Source organism: Chaetodon trifascialis, chromosome 21 (assembly GCF_039877785.1).
Source record: "Chaetodon trifascialis isolate fChaTrf1 chromosome 21, fChaTrf1.hap1, whole genome shotgun sequence".
In the NCBI taxonomy this organism is placed as follows: domain Eukaryota; kingdom Metazoa; phylum Chordata; class Actinopteri; order Chaetodontiformes; family Chaetodontidae; genus Chaetodon; species Chaetodon trifascialis.
Genome location: NC_092076.1, coordinates 14,898,892 through 14,915,784, shown reverse-complemented (window position 1 = coordinate 14,915,784; position 16,893 = coordinate 14,898,892). Strand labels below are relative to the sequence as shown.

The following is a 16,893-nucleotide window of genomic DNA, read 5'->3' as shown; positions in this document are numbered from 1 at the left end:
ATGCTTTTTAAAGGCACTTGTAACTGTAGTGGGGAGTGTAGACTTAAACCTACAGATATAAAGTATCCACAGGGACGAAGGACAAATCATTTTTATCCACTGTGAAACAAATCTGAACAAACTGAGCCAGTGGGATGCCACCTGTTTTCAGTGCAGCCTGTTTGTGTTTTTCAGGGCTGCTCATCACTACAGGTGAGTCAGTAATAGCCTTGACGCAAGAGATCTGCATCACTCCGCTTTGTTAAAGACTCTGAGGTAAGAGCAAGCCTGAAACAAGTGCAGCTGCCTGGGAAACAGCAAGAATTCAGACCTCTGACAACAGTTGGTTCGAGAAAAGCCGCATTATATATTTTATTTTTGTCCGGTGTATTATGTGATGATTTATAACAAGAGAAATTCCATCAAGAATCCTCAGAGAACCACACGCGCTCCGGTGCTCCTCTGTGGCTGAGAGGAGGCGTGCGCGGTGTGTGTGAGAGTGAGTGAGGGGGTGTATCAGGTATGGGGGGGCAGCCTACAAAATGAGAGAGTCAGCAGCGCTGGCAGAGTAGATGTGAGAGCCACTCTGTTGGGGCCAGACGCGCCGCGATAATTAGCTGCGGATATTAACGGGAATAACCGGATTATGTGGATTTGAGGCAGAGAAGTCGCCAGAATCCGGTGTCATACAAGGCGAGGGATTAAGTTAGGCGTCTTCACTCCTCCGGTCGCCGTTATGGGGATAGACCGGCGGCGGAGAGCATCGCTGGCTCTCACCTTGAACTTCCTCGCTTTGTTCCTGGCCGTGTCGGCTCTCACCACCAGCTACTGGTGCGAGGGGACGCGAAAAGTGGTGAAGCCGTTCTGCACCGGCCCGGTCACCACCAAGCAGTCGTTCTGCATCAGGTTCAACAGCTCCAACATCAACGACACGCGGCTGGTGCAGTACATCTGGGAGACCGGGGAGGATAAGTACGTGATGAGGAAGTTTCACACCGGCATCTGGTTCTCCTGTGAGCAGAACATCAACATGACCGGTAAGTTTGGAAAGAAAGGCACCGGAGCGCAGGGGGGAGCGCGCGGGCTGTGCGCACGGAGCGGTGCGCCATGGAGAGGCACGCCGATCCAGCAACCCCTAACCAGAAAAAGTCCTGCTTCTAGCACCACTTTTCATTATAAAAGAAAGTAATCCCACTTTCCCACAGGCTAGGCTTCGGATTTAACCTCAGGACATCATATTAAAGTTAGATGAAAAATACGCATAATCCGTTATTTTAACACCTGCTCATCAAACAGGTTTTCGTGCTCATATGAGACGCAGATGACGGACTTTCATAGCAAGGTTTTTGTAAAGAAGATGAGGATGGAAGGTTCATAATATGTCATTTTTTTTCCATTTTCCAGTTTGACATATTTTGTCAACAAAATGTGAACAACAACAAACCCCCAAACCCAAAGATTTTTAGTTCAGTCGGCTATCATACATTAAGAAAAGCATCTTATTTTCACATCTGAGAAACTGAAACCAGAAAAGCAATTTTTATTTAAAAATGTGTACTTGCTGACTTACTATGTTAATCGAATTGAAGCTCATTTTAATGCCCCAGAAAAAGCTATATGAAAGGTTTATTATGGCTACTTCAGAGTTGATGTTTTATTCTCTTACGTACAGTAATTACCACTGTGAAGGCTGTTCAGCTGATTTATTGGCCAGTTCCAGATTAGCCAGCTGAGAGTTGCACATTCCCTCCAGCTGTGGATCTCGGAATATGTGTCAGTATCTGTGTCTGTTTCCAGACCGCCATACGAGCGTTTGCTCTGCTGGCAGTGAAATCCCACTGAATTTTTGGCCGGCACACTGCTACAAGCTGGATTTGAGGCAGGAGAGTCTGAAGTGCTGGGGGAAGTGGCACAAACACAGAAAGAAAATCCCTTCACAGATTGTACCAAACGGTGCTTTTTTTCTCACATCACAGCTTTGTCTTTGACACACAAGGTGAGACAGGCTACCTGTGACTCTGTCTCCATCTGGGATTACAGATGAGTCCTGTCTCATCAACCAGCATGTTGCAGTAGCGAATACACTGCCAGTGAGTGCCAATAAAATGTTGAATTTCTAATCTTTTCCAGGTGAAAAATGCAGGAGTTTTCTTTATGTTGCACCTTCAAATGAAAGAGGTAAGCGCACAGTTCACACGCCCTTGTCCATCACTAATTCAGTGTCAAAAAACATCGTCCAGTCTAATGAAAAAGTTCACTGTGCTGCTCATGTGGCTCTAAGACTGACGAGACACAGGGAAGCAGCTCATAGCAGGAAAACACAAGCCTTTTTTGAGGTCTCAAATCTTTCACTCTCTCAACATTAAGGGCTGTTTTCTGCCATCTCGAGCAAAGCTGCTTAGCACCGTGGTGACCATTTTCACTGACGTGGTCATTTTGGAAAAGGGTCTTTTGTCACTGGGATGACATATTGGCAGTGCCTCTGTACCGAACAGACGGTTGTTAGAACATCTGTCATCCTCCAAGAGCTGCCTGTTTTCCTCTTTTCATCACTAGGTTAGGAGGCAGTAACCTATAGTATCACTGCTTTCCACAAATAAATCATCCTTCTTCGACAGCAAATGTAATCAAGTCAACAACTTAATAACCGGGTCTAAATCAGCCTCATTTCTGTGGCACAGTCTATGCTTGTTGGTGGAGTGACACCACAGAGCAGCGGATCAGTTGCACTGTTAGGTAATAAGTAAAGTGGTGTTCCAACAAATCAATCACGTGTCCTCAAATCAGTCTCCTCAGCCCTGCTCCTGTGTTGAAACCTGCTTTTCATCCATGCTCTCAATATTTTGCCTGACAATCATTCAGTCTGACTTTGCGTTCATGTTGGCCATTTTCTGTTTGCGCGGCATCATTATTTTGCATGAATCACTGAGTAGCAAATGTCACATGCATCCCTCCAAAGTCATTTTCTGCGACAGTATCTTGGTTAGTGTGGACTTTTCGCCTGACTCGTTAAAAACCAAACAATGACACAGCATTGATGCCAAACGAACTAATTTCAAGGTGTCATTTAGTGTGGATGCTTGGATGCTAGTGCATTTAGACACTGTGGCAATCACAACTCCATTCGCTTTGCATTCACTTGTGAGCATCGGCCTCTTTTGCTGCAGTTTCGTCTGCACTCCACTCTACCACATGCTGCTATCATATGATTAAAATATCAGATATATCAAAGCGAAATGAGATGAAACTCTCTTACAAAATGCACTTAATTGCAGCCAGGCTTTAAACGTCCTCTAATAACATTTTCCTTAATCCTCTCCACCCTCTTGCCATAAATTTAATTAAAGAAATCGTTTACTAGTGTGGAATTCATTTAAGAACAGGTTAAAAAAAGAAAACTTTCTCAGCTGACGGATGTAACTCTATTCATTATTCATACAGGGATATTTTGGGTAACTTTACCTTGTGATTAATTAACCACACAATACCTACCTGCCCTTGGGTGATATATGCAATTACACCACAGCTTACGTTTACAGGTTTTTAAATCCGTTGATATTTCGTCCCACCACGCACGCCAGCCTGAGCTCAGGATGTTGTTCATCTCTTGGTACATCATGTATCCTTCCTCTGTCTGTGAAGGTTAATGATATGGGTGATGGGGTCAGTGGTCCACCTTTCCTCCTTCTTTCCTCTCCCTGTCCTCTCCCTTTGCCCTTGCTTCTCCATATTCTTTCTCAGTTCCCCACCCCCACCTCTCTTCTCTGTTCCTACCACTGCACCCGCTCCATCATTCACTCATGCGCACCCCCACAACATGAATATGTCTTTTATTCTTCCTCTTTGCTATTCCTCTGTCATAACCAATTCTCTCTACAGGAGTGCTGTGGCTGTGCATTGTTGCGGAGTGCCTGTACATCCTCCTGCTGGCCACCGGAGGCATCCTCATGTCCATAGAGGTGTGTCATTTTGGGAACGTCATCGACGGCCTCAAGCTCAACGCCTTCGCCGCCATATTCACTGTGCTCTCAGGTGAGTCGCATCATGATATCTGCCGCCTTTGCCATCAAATGTAGTGCAATGATTTCAAATTTCCTCAATTTTTCTGTGAGAAAATGTTAAATTTTAATACTTCAGCTATTGTGCATACTTTTCCATTTTTCAAAAGAGAATAAAACTGGCTTCAGGCCGTCAGCGTTGTGTAAAACTGTGCAGCTCTCTTTGCTTCAATTTGTGTGTTTGTGGCTGCAGCTGCTGTGGAGTTGATATTGTTTACACATCTCTGTGATGTCTGATTTGTTTATGCATTGTTCTGCTGTTCAAGTGCCCGTTATTTCATTTTTGTAACAGCATCGCTTGTCGCACCTGCTGGTGTGAATAGCTCTTTTTATTTATTGTTGGTCGTTTGTGTTGAACAAGCTTTGTCCTCTTTTCTGGTTAATTCTAGTGAGATTATACTGACGAGCGCAGCTGTATATTTATAACTGATAATCAGGTGATGCTCAGGCTGCAAACTCTGTCTATACAAATGAAATTTTGGAATTTTTTGATGGGCCTGTGCAAAAGGGCTCAGTGGAGCGATGTTGGCATTTAATGCAATTGTAGCCTAAAGTGTTCTTTAACTTAAACAGCAGCATCACATAATAATATTAAATCAACTTCATCTATCCCAGTACACAAAACACATGGCTATATTGTTCATAGATATGACATGAGAAGTATTTTAGAAATAACTCATAGCTCAATTTCAACTCAGAATCCAATGGAGCAGATTCCCCTGACAACAAAAAAGGGTTGGAGAAGTTTCCAGTGACCAGATTTCTTGCTGCTAAGATGAAGCAAGTAAAGTTACATTTACATAGAGCTCAGCAATAAAACTTATAGAAATTGTTCACCGAATTGCTGTCACAGTGTAGGTTTACCATGATACGCCTGACAGCACATTTTGTGTGTGCATGTGCTCGATATGTGTCTATGTGCACATACAGACTGATTATAAATGTAGCTATGTCAGAAAGCAATTCCTGGACGTCAAAATGACTTAGAAAGCCAAATAACGTAACAGATGGCCCCCAACCAGTCCACGACCTGACTTGGCCCCTCCCCCACAGGATGACTGAGCCCGGGAGGTGTGCCCAATCCATAACTTTACCCAGCTGTTCATCCAGTGGCAGCTGATAATAACTGTTCATTCGTTAGCTCTTCTACTTCAAAACTGGATGGAGAATTTTGTTACGTCTTTCCAAAAATTTGGCATTTTACTTATTTTGCTCCGGTGGTGATTTTGCCTCCTGAATTATTAGAATTCATTGTTTCATTAAGAAGGTGTTAAGTATTGTTTTTATTCTAATTTTATCCTTTCATCTAAAAATGATGAAGTTCTTCATTATGTTTTGTTGCTGGGACGTAGCCAATCACACATCCAGGCCAGTTGCAGCCTCTCAGCGCCTGACAAGATTTCCAGCCGGTTTGCTGCCTGCCTCCCTCTCTTGGCGGAGGACTTAACAATGACCTTCTCTCTAATCCGCTCTGTGGAAATGATCCCGACCGCCACACTCTGGGCAGTGAATCAGCAGTGAAAGATACTCTGCTCAATAGCAATGCCTCGCGGCCTTTTCGTGACTTGATTGGTCAGGTTCAGGAAATGTCTGAAAGTGCCATAGGCTGAAGAATTGTACTCCCTGTACACCCTGGGTCCACGCTTTGAACATGTTCTTTGATGAAGACCGTATGCACAGTGTCTGTTTTATTAGAAACACTCAGGTAGTTCCAGTGAGGCTGGCGTTTCACTCTAGAACAGCCTAAATTCTTGGATGCATGGAGTGATGAGGGAATCTGGGAACATGAGCTTGACCGCTCTCATGTCTGTGTGTTAAGTAAAGAACTGGAGCTGGGTAACAATTAGCGTAGCTTAACATAAAGACTCAAAGCAGAGAGATGTAGCTATATCTCCACAATACAGCAAGCAACATCTCTAAATCTCACTAATTAAGATGTCATATCTTATCTATTTAGTTCATTCACAAACAGAGCTCTAGGGATAGCTTTTCATGAGATGCTAGGTACGGTCAGTACAAAGGTTCTGCTACAGGTGTCTGTACTGGCATCAGTGTACCAAACCTGGCAACCCCAATGACCTCACTGTGTTGGTAGGTGTATTTTTGACTGCTTTGTGTTTTTGCTTTTGGTCAAATTAAAAGATGACTGTTTGAGATGTTTTCTGTTGAGTAGCTATTGTGAGCAAAGGTCATGATGGACATGTGGGGATATGGGAATAGGGCCAAGGTTGACAAACAACAGAATTTTCCCTTATGTCTGTATAGGGTTTAGTCCAAATTGACGTATGTCACTGTCATGTTCCTGGATCTTGAGATCAGTAAGTATTATCTAGCTTGAAGCCTCCAACACTATGTCTATAAAGGAATGCCCCTCATCAGCAAACAAAGTTTAAATAATCTTGTCGTGCAAGACTCCATTGACAAAGATCTGGAGACATTCTTTTCAGAAACATGAGGTATTAAACCTTGCTGGGCCTGAGGTTGCATATTGATCAGCTTGGCTTCGGAGAGTCTGACTAATGCTTTGATTTTAGGCTAAGTACAGAATCAGCTAAGTCCCCTTTGATTGAGCTGCCGTGTGAAACAGCAGAGGCTGTGCCCTCGCTAGTTAAATGCCATTCAAAGTTGGAACATAAAAAAACAGAATAATTAGCAAGAAACGAGCAAAAGCCAAATCAGGAATTCCAAGTCAATCCCACATATACCATCCTGCTCCGAGTGCATACATGTGTGTTCATCCACAGCTGAAAATAGTCCCCAGACAATGCACTGTTCACCCTTGTTTGAGTAGCGTTTAGTGAAAAACTACAGTGGTCAGTTGTATTAGGAAATTACTCAAAATGAACCTTGCTAATGAAAAATGAAATGACATATTTATGACTAATTTTCGATGATTTATATCATCAAAAGGCACCAGTGGGCTGTGGGCTGAGAGCCACTTACAGATTTTGGTCTTGGAATAATCCTCTAATGAGCCTCACTGACTTAATGTATACACACATGTTTACATAGTGAGCAGAATTTTTTAAAAAAGAACCTTTTAATCAAGATTATAAGAGCACATAGACGTGTCCTTTAACAACAAGAGATGAAAGCGTGGGTGAATGTGAGGGACTGGAAAGTGTTCTGCACAAACATGTGATACATAAGTGCAGTCCGTGAACCATTTGTCATTTAGCTGCTGATTCAGAGCTCATCAGGAACAATTCATAAGGTAATTGTTCAGACTGCATATTCACAGATAGCTATGTATAATCATTAGACAGAGGCTCATTAGCATAATGCACCTGTTTTCAAGTAAGTTATCATTGTCTTTGCTATAACAGTTGCTCATTTGTTTTTCATTCTTTTCTTAGTAACTAGTCAACAGTTTGTGTACCTTAAACCTGTATTACTTGATTTCTTTTGGCCACTTCAGGGGAGCGGGACTAGCAGTAAACACAGCATTGACATATTATCACCCCAGTTGATACTGCAAAGCCTTTGGCTAGCCGTTGCCTCTTCACACATCCAGCAGTGACAGAGCAGCATTAGTATTCATTTGCAGCGCTATTTTTGTCTCACCCAACTCCTGAGGAAAATAAGTGACCTTTTAGCTGCTAAATGCTCCACTAAGTTCACCAGCTAGCAGCTTACACTGCCTGTCCGCTGTTTAGTGTATAAGCAGATGCTTGCTGCAGCCAGAAATGAGGTTCATGCGAGTGGAGGGAGTTAAGGGGCTAAAAACCAAACAAATTAGCTGAAAGATGTTAAAACACTCAATAGATTTGAAGCTAATTGCAGAGTCGGGAGATAATTCTCTTTGTGTTGGTCACCTTTTTCACATTACATTTAGTAATGACCCATTATTGACTAATCCAGACTAATCCATCTCCTCCTTTGAACAATGGCTTGAGCAGGAGCCTCATCCCAACTTGACAGGATAAGAGAAGTTGCCAGAAAACATTTGGCTTTAGGTGCATTCTACACGCGACAGGGTCAGTCTATAGGTTCATATGGGGTCGACACCATCTTCAGAATCAGTTCAACAGAGATGAATCCAGCCACCCGCTCGTGGTGTCCTCAGCTTTTCATTCTTAGCTGACAGGATTTGAACCCAGCGTGCTCTCTGGCTGGCGAAGCCTCTCAAACTCAAGCTTGAATGAGTTATGTTTTCACGGCCATGCCCTGGCATTTTGCCCGCTCTAACTTTCAGTCGAACAGTAAGTGAACCTGTCAGCCTCGTCTGCATGTGTTATGTTTTATTTATACATGACTCACTGTCTGGAGAAGTGAGCTGTTTGCGTAAACGGAGAGGTGAACCCTGAACTACACGCTGAGTGTAGTTGTCATCCTTGTGAGAAAGATGTTTCAGCATCTGTCGCAGCCTGTTGGCTTTTTAAACGGCCTCCCGAGCTTATCACAAAGGGTTTAGTGTGCTTGTAAAATGTTTGAATTAAGGGAGGCATTGAAAACTTGCTTTTGTTTTTAGTGGGGTGAATAGATTGAGAGTGGTTATGGTAATGAGGTGCAGGGGAACAATAGAAGGGACCAGATTAAGTTTTATTATAGCTGTCAATCATCTGGGGGGTTATGAGAGTGTATGGAGAGGTAGCATGTGAGTGCATGACAGGGAAAAAAATTGTTGTTGAAAATGAGCTTCCAGTGCAGCTGATTCATTTTACCATGTTAAAAAAAATACTTTTTTTTGCAGCCATCCAAGCTGTAATGTGTTTCCATGTTTTGCACCTTAGTAGTAGTGATAATGAACGATGTTATGCCAAATGGAAATGGAATAGAACAGTGGGTCCCAACTGTTTGTGCGTGTTCCCTCCTATTCACTATGTTTTTCTGTCTCAGGATCTCAGAATTTGATGAAATCTTTAGCGTGTAGAAAGCTCCATAAGCTCCTCTGGGGGTAGCCCGTCAACCGAACCATCACACTCACAGACCACCTCTTACCCCACAGTCCCACAGACCACTGCAGCCAACACAGCAGACTGCAGCAACGTTTCTGTCCAATGGATCATATTTATTCTGCTCATTTTCTTTCATTAAATCATGGAAAAGTATTTAAAAATAATTACTGATTTTGATTTATCAGGTTTTTTTTATTACATCAGATAAAAAATCAGGTTATATAAATAACAAGATTAGTGTTTTTGTGGAATCAAAGGAGTCTAAGCTGCTGAAAGGGATCCACCCTGTTGTGTGTGTGATGTTGTTATTTTTTTTTTTTTTTTGGGGGGGGGGGGGTGTTGTTCAGCCCGGGACGTTGTGGTAGATCAATCAGCACAGTGAAAACAGGCTTGTATCATTAGCAGGAAGAGCCTTTGCACTGTTAAGAGGTAGGAGGGTAGATAAAATAGTTCAGTAGTAGATGACTTAAATTGGGTGTTTAGAATCGGTGTGTATGTCCTCTTATAGGTCGATTGTGATGCCAGCAGTAAGTGAAATTTTATATCAATGTTTTGTTAATTATTTTGATGGATTTTGATGATTGATCACTTTTTAGCTCACCCTATACTTACCTGTGCAGGTGGTAGGCTCCAGTTAAGTGAGGCTAAGAAGGTAAAATGCCATTCACTGCAGTATGGGGGAGGAAGGAGATGGCAGCTTGCTGTGAGGCTTTCATTAAGTTTTCTTTTCTTCTTGTTGCTTCAGCTTAAAGGTGGCGTGAGTCATTCTGGAGAGAGATTGCTGATAGTCCCTGAATTTAAAATTTGGTAAATATTTCCTCGCAATCTGCTAGCTGTCTGTTCTGTGTGTGCGCTGAGAAAAAAAAAAAAATCTAGTTTGTGTACACAGCCCTGGCTCTGTAAATAGGAAACAAACAAAGTGGCTCGGACAGAGCCACGCAACACTATTCCAGCCAATCAGCAACGGCTGACCACTATTCCAGCCAATCAGCAACAGGTGGCATTCATGCTCATGCACGGGATAAGGGAAGGGGAGATGGGGGAGCCAGAGGGATGGTAAATTTAGTATGCTAACATGCAAATGCATTGTGAGGAGAGATGGCATTATCATGGCAAGATAATATTAGTCACTGGAATCACTCACCCTACCTTTAATGACATTTACTTGGTGGTCCGTTTTCACCTCTGTTTTAGTCATCTTTCTTTGCATCATTACTCCTGCATATCAACCTGCTTCTTCAGCATGCCCTTTAAAGTTTTCCGGACATGGTGGCCCAACAGCAAACAATCAGCATACAGCATGAATTGATGCAGAATTCACTGGCAAACGTGACACTATAAGCACCACACAGTGAAACAAAAGTAAGAGTCAAACAAAGATGTGGGTGGGGTATATTATAATCAAAAAGAATCTGATGGCGCATTTCCATTACACAGTTCCAGCTCTACTCGACTCGGTTCTACTCTACTCTACTTGGTTTGGTTGAGTTTCCATTACAATTGAGTACTTCATAGTACCTCCTCAACGTAGGCGGGGGTCGTTATAACACAGCTGCGCGAAACTGCCATGACGTCAATTTGTACGCGGCGCAAACAGAGCTGACAAACAATGGAGGACATCGAGGCGGTGTTGTATTTGTTGCTCGGTTTGTGGCTTTTTGTCACACACAAAGCAAGAGAAGAAACCCAGAAAAGGCTTTGGGCTGCAGCCGTTGCTGTTGCCCGGCGTTACAATGGAGGGGGCGGGATTGTTTTTTGGTGTTGGACATCGCAGACCAGTAACGACACCCCCCAGCCAATCAGTGGCCGACAGGCTGTTGACGTCACACATATAGTATCGCTTCTACTCGCTTGGAACCTCGCCAGAGCAGGTACTAAAAATAGTATCTGGTACCAGGTACTATCCCTAATGGAAACACAAAACAACCTGGTAGAGTCGAGTCGAGTCGAGCCGCTCTAGTGGAAATGTGGCATGAGTCAAATCCTTAGCAAATACAGTATGATAGGTGTAGTCTCCACCCACACCTCCCTCATTCACACTATTAGATCAGGAGGAGGAGGAGGGAGAAATAAATAAGAATACAACCACATCTCTCAAAGTTTTTTGCCACTTTGCTAGCTACTACAACCCTTGAGCTAACAGTCAAGTCCAGTTTTATATGACCTGAATAGTAAGATTTAACCCACAGGCTTAGGAACTTGGAAAATGCATGTCTTTTACATTTATTTTGCTGTTTGGCATTCATCACACAATCTGCCATGTCTAAAAATTGTTATCATGCAGTCTGACACTGATTATGATCAAGATTTTAAGAAGCTCCATACTGTGACATGCAGTGAATGTGTGTGGGGGCCTTTTAAACGAGGCCACATCAATTTCTGCTGCTTTGTTACCCGTCCCTTGCAGTTGTGACCACTCCAGGGTTGTTGTTTTTTTTCTTTGTTTGTTTTCTTAGAGGTGAAATTATTGAATAATTTACAAGCAAAAAAGTAATTTAGTGGAGCTGTTTTCTTTCTGCTTTCCTATCCTGTTAATCAGAATTGTTTTTATGCAGAGGTCCTGATCACAGATTGGAAAATATAATCTCAATTAACTTTTTACTCCTTAGTGAATCCTACATTTTTTGTTCATACAAATACAACGCAAAAAGAAACCAAACTAAGAGTTGGGCTTCTAAATGCCCAAATAATGAAGATGTAGCGTGTATTGTAAAACTTTCATTGAGGCTTGCGCACAATGTGCCAGAACAGAACAGAGAGAAAACACCTTGCTCTCAGTTGTCATTCACAGTTAGCCGTGCTTCCCTCTAGTGGCCGTCATTGCACGACGATGTTTATTGACAACACTAAAACCACATTCTTTCTGTAATCCAGCTGAACAGTGTAAGGAACATCGCATCCGTGATGCGGTGTGTCCTTGTTAAGTGCTTTGCCACTGAACACAAACAACCTGGATTGACACTTATTGACTTCACATGGAATAACCTGACCTTCTCTGAGCAGAACATGCATAATTTCCACATGACAGAACGTGCCAAGACTCAGATCTCAGATTTGTTCCACTCATCCTGACACAAAGCTGCCACTGATCTGAATAACATTATGATAATATTGCGCTGGGATATCTTTAGGAATAAACATGAGCACTGATAGGGATGAGATGAGAATTTAGGTGTTTGGTGCCGAATCTGGTGCGCCCTTGTTCAGTTGAAGGATTTGGGCGGCTTATGTGGTAATCGGATTGGTAGGCTACACATGCTGGTTTTCACTCCTGCTCTGTTTTATAGGCATTGAGAAGTCCAGCGTGAGAAGAGCCACAGCCAAAATCTGAAACATGACAGACAAAAAAAACATGGACACAAAAGGAAAAAATGAATGAAAGGGGTATAGAGAAAGCCACGCAAGAGCTGGAAAAGGAGAGACAAGGAGAGGTGTACTTGAAGAAAGGACATGCAGCATTGACTGGAAGAGTGGAAGATAACAGTGCACAGGCAGGACCAGTTGCAGTATTAACTTACAGTAGGCATGCAGCATTAATTCTAAAGCCCATAACCATCATTAGCTAAATACATTTCAGGTTACCTGACAGCCAAGGTGCTATTATATCAGAGCTTAACATTAGCAGCTCTGCCGTGTTCTTTCATGGATTTGGGTACGTTTACTGTCCAGCAACCCCTGCTAACATTACATGAGATATTGTTACATCTGCCAAGAACGTTGGATAGTCTTAAAAGATACTTCTTTTCTGAAGGTGAAACAGTTTTGAATATGCAGACAATAAAACATAAATAGAAGCTGTGCTTGTCCATGTTTTTCTGTAGTAAGGAAATGAGTTTATGTTAGAATGAAAAACATTCTTGTTGTAATTTCTGCTGCAATGAACTGATGTCCAAGGTGTAGACTCACTGTTATACCTTGTCTCAATATAAAAAGTGGACTGATCTGATCACTGGCAGGTGATATACCTAGCAAATATCCTAAATACATCTTGACTCAGTTGTAAAGCCACTGCATATTGAACGTGGCTCACTATAAACCACATTGCAATCAGTAGTTATGGCAGAAGCTCTCACAATGTAAAACTACTCCATCACAATACAAACTTTTCATTGTGTGAAATATTAGACTATTTAACCTCAGATTGTTATTTCAGTGAACCATCTGAAGGTTCACAGAGGAAATCACCTTGCTCACAGCTCAACACTGCTTTTCTATAAGAGGTCACACACTAATACAGGTTGGAAGAGTAGTTTATAAGCTTATTATGTGTGTTCAAATCTTAACTACAGCTGTGAAGGAAATTTAGGAGAGTAATAACTAAGATTTTAGGTCACACGAAATGTTAACACTCAAGTCAAGGACAGGTCTCTCAAAATTTTACTTGAGTAAAGGTACTTAGTTCCATCAGTGGCAGTAAGGGAGCTCAAAACTGGTGTTGAAGCCTACATTTTAATGGCAAACAAAGCTCACACAAAAGAGAGAAACTTATTTGTACAGCTGTCAGAAAATAAAATGGCTGCTTGGCTCTCATATATTGAGGTGAGGTAAATGTGGTATACGACAGGTTCAGTTCTATTGATTAGTTAATTTCTTACGTGACACCCACAGAAGGTAGGTTTACTGTGTCGTTTCAGCGTGTATTCAGCCTAGTATAATATGACACTGCCACCCAGTGGTGACTGAGGTGAAGTGCAGTGATTGGTGCCAGAGGAGAATTTCAGGATCTCTCTTTCACCACCTGTTGTCCCCTCTCTGTCTGGCAGGTCTGTTGGGTATGGTGGCCCACATGATGTTCACCACAGCCTTCCAGCTGACTGTCAGCCTGGGCCCAGAGGACTGGAAACCTCAAACATGGGACTACAGCTGGTCGTACATGTGAGTTCCACAGACAGCTGATATATCTGAATGAACAATGTCTTGTTTGGAAGGAACAAACTGTTTGAGTCTCTTTCCTCTAGTTTGGCGTGGAGCTCCTTCACAGCCTGCATGGCGTCCTCAGTCACCACCATCAACCGCTACACCAAAACCATCTTGGAGTTCAAGCACAAACGCAGGAACATTGAGAAGAACCTGAAGATCAAGCAGAAGCTACTGGAGCTGGACTCTCCGGAGCAGGTGTGGGACATGTACATCAGCTCGGTGCCAAGCACTGCCGAGGAGCTGCTGGATCTGTCGTCCAACGGCCGGAAGCTCTCCAACACCTCCATCTTCCTGGACCTCAATGACCTGCCCGACCCACAGGGAGAGGAGTACTGCTAGAGGAGCTTGTAGCATTTTCAAACATCAGCAGGTCATTGTCATGTCCAGTGTGGTACAATAAGATAATTACTGTGAACCAAATGAGAACATGGTTGAGAGCTCTGGTGATGTAGTCGTTGCTATATTCCGGCTGCTGTTTGGTTATGGGCAGGGAGCGCACAGTGGGTTCGTCTGGGATTTTTGGCTGGAAACTGGAACTTGGTTGAAAAGAGTGGATGATATTGGTGGGCTTGGATCAAACAAGAAAGTCGTGGGCCTTAAAACCAAAGCAATGACCTGACAGATGCTGAAACCGTTTTTAGAGCTGAGTGTCACTGGTGATGATTCCCTGTAGGTTCAATGCTGCCAGCAACACCTTTCACATTACACATAGTCATTTAAGCCGTTGTTGTTAGAAAATTATTGATTAGTGCAGCTTTGAATCTGAAGATATATTTCCCATTGTGACTTTCTTGCCCATACTAGTGTATAATATACCCCCATCATCATGTTTTAAGGCATTCCCGACCTTTTCCACACAGGACTGTTGACAATGTTGTTGCAGAGCAGCCAACAGAGTTGATCACAACCAAATATAGATTTGGCTCAAAGTAGGCTAGACATATGGGTGTTACAGCACGCCTGTAACATCCTTAGAAATACTGTTTCAGACTTTTCATGTTTCTGCTTTTACTCGTTATCTTGCAGCAGTTAGCTAGCTAGGACACTACTACACACTTGAATTACCAAGTAGTTGGTAATGGACTGATAAGATACCATACTTCAAAATCAGAATTCTGTGGTTGTGGGCTAGTAGGGAGCAAAGAGGAGAGATGTAGCACAAACAGACGTGCCAAAGTTATACAGCAACAATACCGAATAAAGTATAAAGATATTATTATTCAGCCAAATGTTTGCCAAATCACTTTCTTTCCTAGCAAATGCCATCTGCCAGAAGGTTGGGAACTAATGTTTTAAGGCACCTATGTACTTTGCAAGTCTGTGTTTTGTTTGTTTGTTTGTTTGTTTCCCAATATTTACATTAAATTAGACCTTTTTATTATGCTCAAATATTATAACCAAGAGGCTACTGCTTAGGCAATATTGAAACCAAACCAGGCAAAACACTTCAGTGTTTCTGAAGTCCTGCTTACTGCCCTGGAGACAGTTTCCATTCCAAGACAAACATAATGGAGATAATTTTTCCAGGAACCAGTCACATTAAGTGAAAATTGCAAGATAAAGGTTGGCAGTCTTTCAAACAGTGGTCTCAGTTGTTTACAGATACTATACTAATGTCTCAGACTTGATGCGGTGATGATGTATTGATGCTTAAATGTTACATATAGCACCTTTAAAGACCAGTGCTAAACCACACATAACATCTTTCAACAAATGGAGCTCACCACATCCACCCTACAATTATGTTAGCAGATGTAAACTTACAGTGGGCCTACACCTCCTCTCAAGCAATACTGCTCTGAAGGGTCGGTGCTTAAACCCTGTGACAACAGAACCCTCAGTACAAAGATGAAGCTCTGTGAAGACGAGAGTGGCCCAATCAGTGGTCCCCCTCGGCCGACACTCTTCCATCCAAAATTAGCACACCATAATGACTCTAGCGCCTCTTTGCTCGCTGCCTGCTGGATTTTATTCATTGAGGAAAATGTACTAAGTTGCTAAAAGTGTGTGTCCATGACATTCTGTGACTCACTCAGCTATAGATACGTATTGATGGACAGCCCTGTGATAAGAAGCTCCACATTTTGCTTTTCATATGGTACACATACTGTATAGTAGAGTGACATCCACCTGACACGTGAACCAAACAGCATTACGTAGCTTAACCTCATCAGGTGTTCAACAGTATTTACAGAGTATTTGTCTCGCCATTGTAGGGAAGTAACAGGTGGCAACAAGGTGGACCTGAGGGCTGTTGCTTCACCCACAGAGGAATACAGCTGTGTAAAGAGTGTAAAATGGGTGGAGGATGCCTATAGGCCATGCTGAGTGCCTTTACTTACAGCGGCATGCCTCTGATCCAACAGCATGCTCTGTGCTCACAACATTTTAATGAGGGCGATGCTGCATAACTGCATTAGAGGAAACATGTAGCTGTCCGTCCAAACTGCCAAAACTCATCCGCCAGAGGAGCGCACCTCTTTGGAAGCTCTCTATGTAATATTTATTTGATAACTTTTCCTACAGTATGTACACACAGAATCATATTGATGGAGAAACACAGAGCGGGATTGTTATTTCCAGTCGTTTTAAGTGCATTTGAAAATGTATATTATATATTTGTGGATTTTATTTGTTTAATTCAAAGTGATATCTATTGTAGAAACTTAAAGATTTGTTCTGTTTCAGTTCAAATTCTCTTTCGTCACCCTGGGTTGCATTATATACTGAAGCATGGATCGTTGTGTCTTTTTGTGTACGTCAGACTTCTTTGCAGTGGCACTTTTGGTGTAGTGTTCTTTAGTTACTTTTTTGTGGATAATAATTTGCAACCTAATATATTGATATGAAGAAATTTCTATGAAAAGTTATTATTTAAGGGTAGATAAGGAGGGAACATCATAATAAAGAATGAAGTTGTTTTTACCACGTTCTCTGCCGGACCTTTTCCAACAGCTCTCAAATGCTTCCTTTATTCTCCACAAGGTGTCAGTGTTGTCTAACTCTGACAGTGGCAGAGATGTCATGTCTTTTGCTTT

At 42.4% G+C, this 16,893-nt stretch overlaps 1 protein-coding gene across 1 annotated transcript; it reads left to right on the top strand.

Moving 5' to 3' along the window:
* The first annotated feature begins 545 nt into the window (after positions 1 to 545).
* Positions 546 to 16,805, top strand: gsg1l2b (gsg1-like 2b). Its single transcript, XM_070990541.1, has 5 exons — positions 546 to 1,016; positions 2,110 to 2,157; positions 3,859 to 4,011; positions 13,699 to 13,810; positions 13,894 to 16,805. The coding sequence occupies exons 1-5, from the start codon at positions 716 to 718 to the stop codon at positions 14,192 to 14,194; spliced, it is 915 nt and encodes a 304-aa protein (XP_070846642.1). The 5' UTR covers positions 546 to 715; the 3' UTR covers positions 14,195 to 16,805.
* Positions 16,806 to 16,893: the final 88 nt, after the last annotated feature.

Coding starts and splice junctions, on each gene's coding strand:
- gsg1l2b (XM_070990541.1), top strand. CDS start 716: ATGGGGATAGACCGGCGGCGGAGAGCATCGCTGGCTCTCACCTTGAAC. Junction 4,012..13,698: donor CATATTCACTGTGCTCTCAG/GTGAGTCGCATC, acceptor TCTGTCTGGCAG/GTCTGTTGGGTATGGTGGCC. Junction 13,811..13,893: donor GACTACAGCTGGTCGTACAT/GTGAGTTCCACA, acceptor TCTTTCCTCTAG/TTTGGCGTGGAGCTCCTTCA.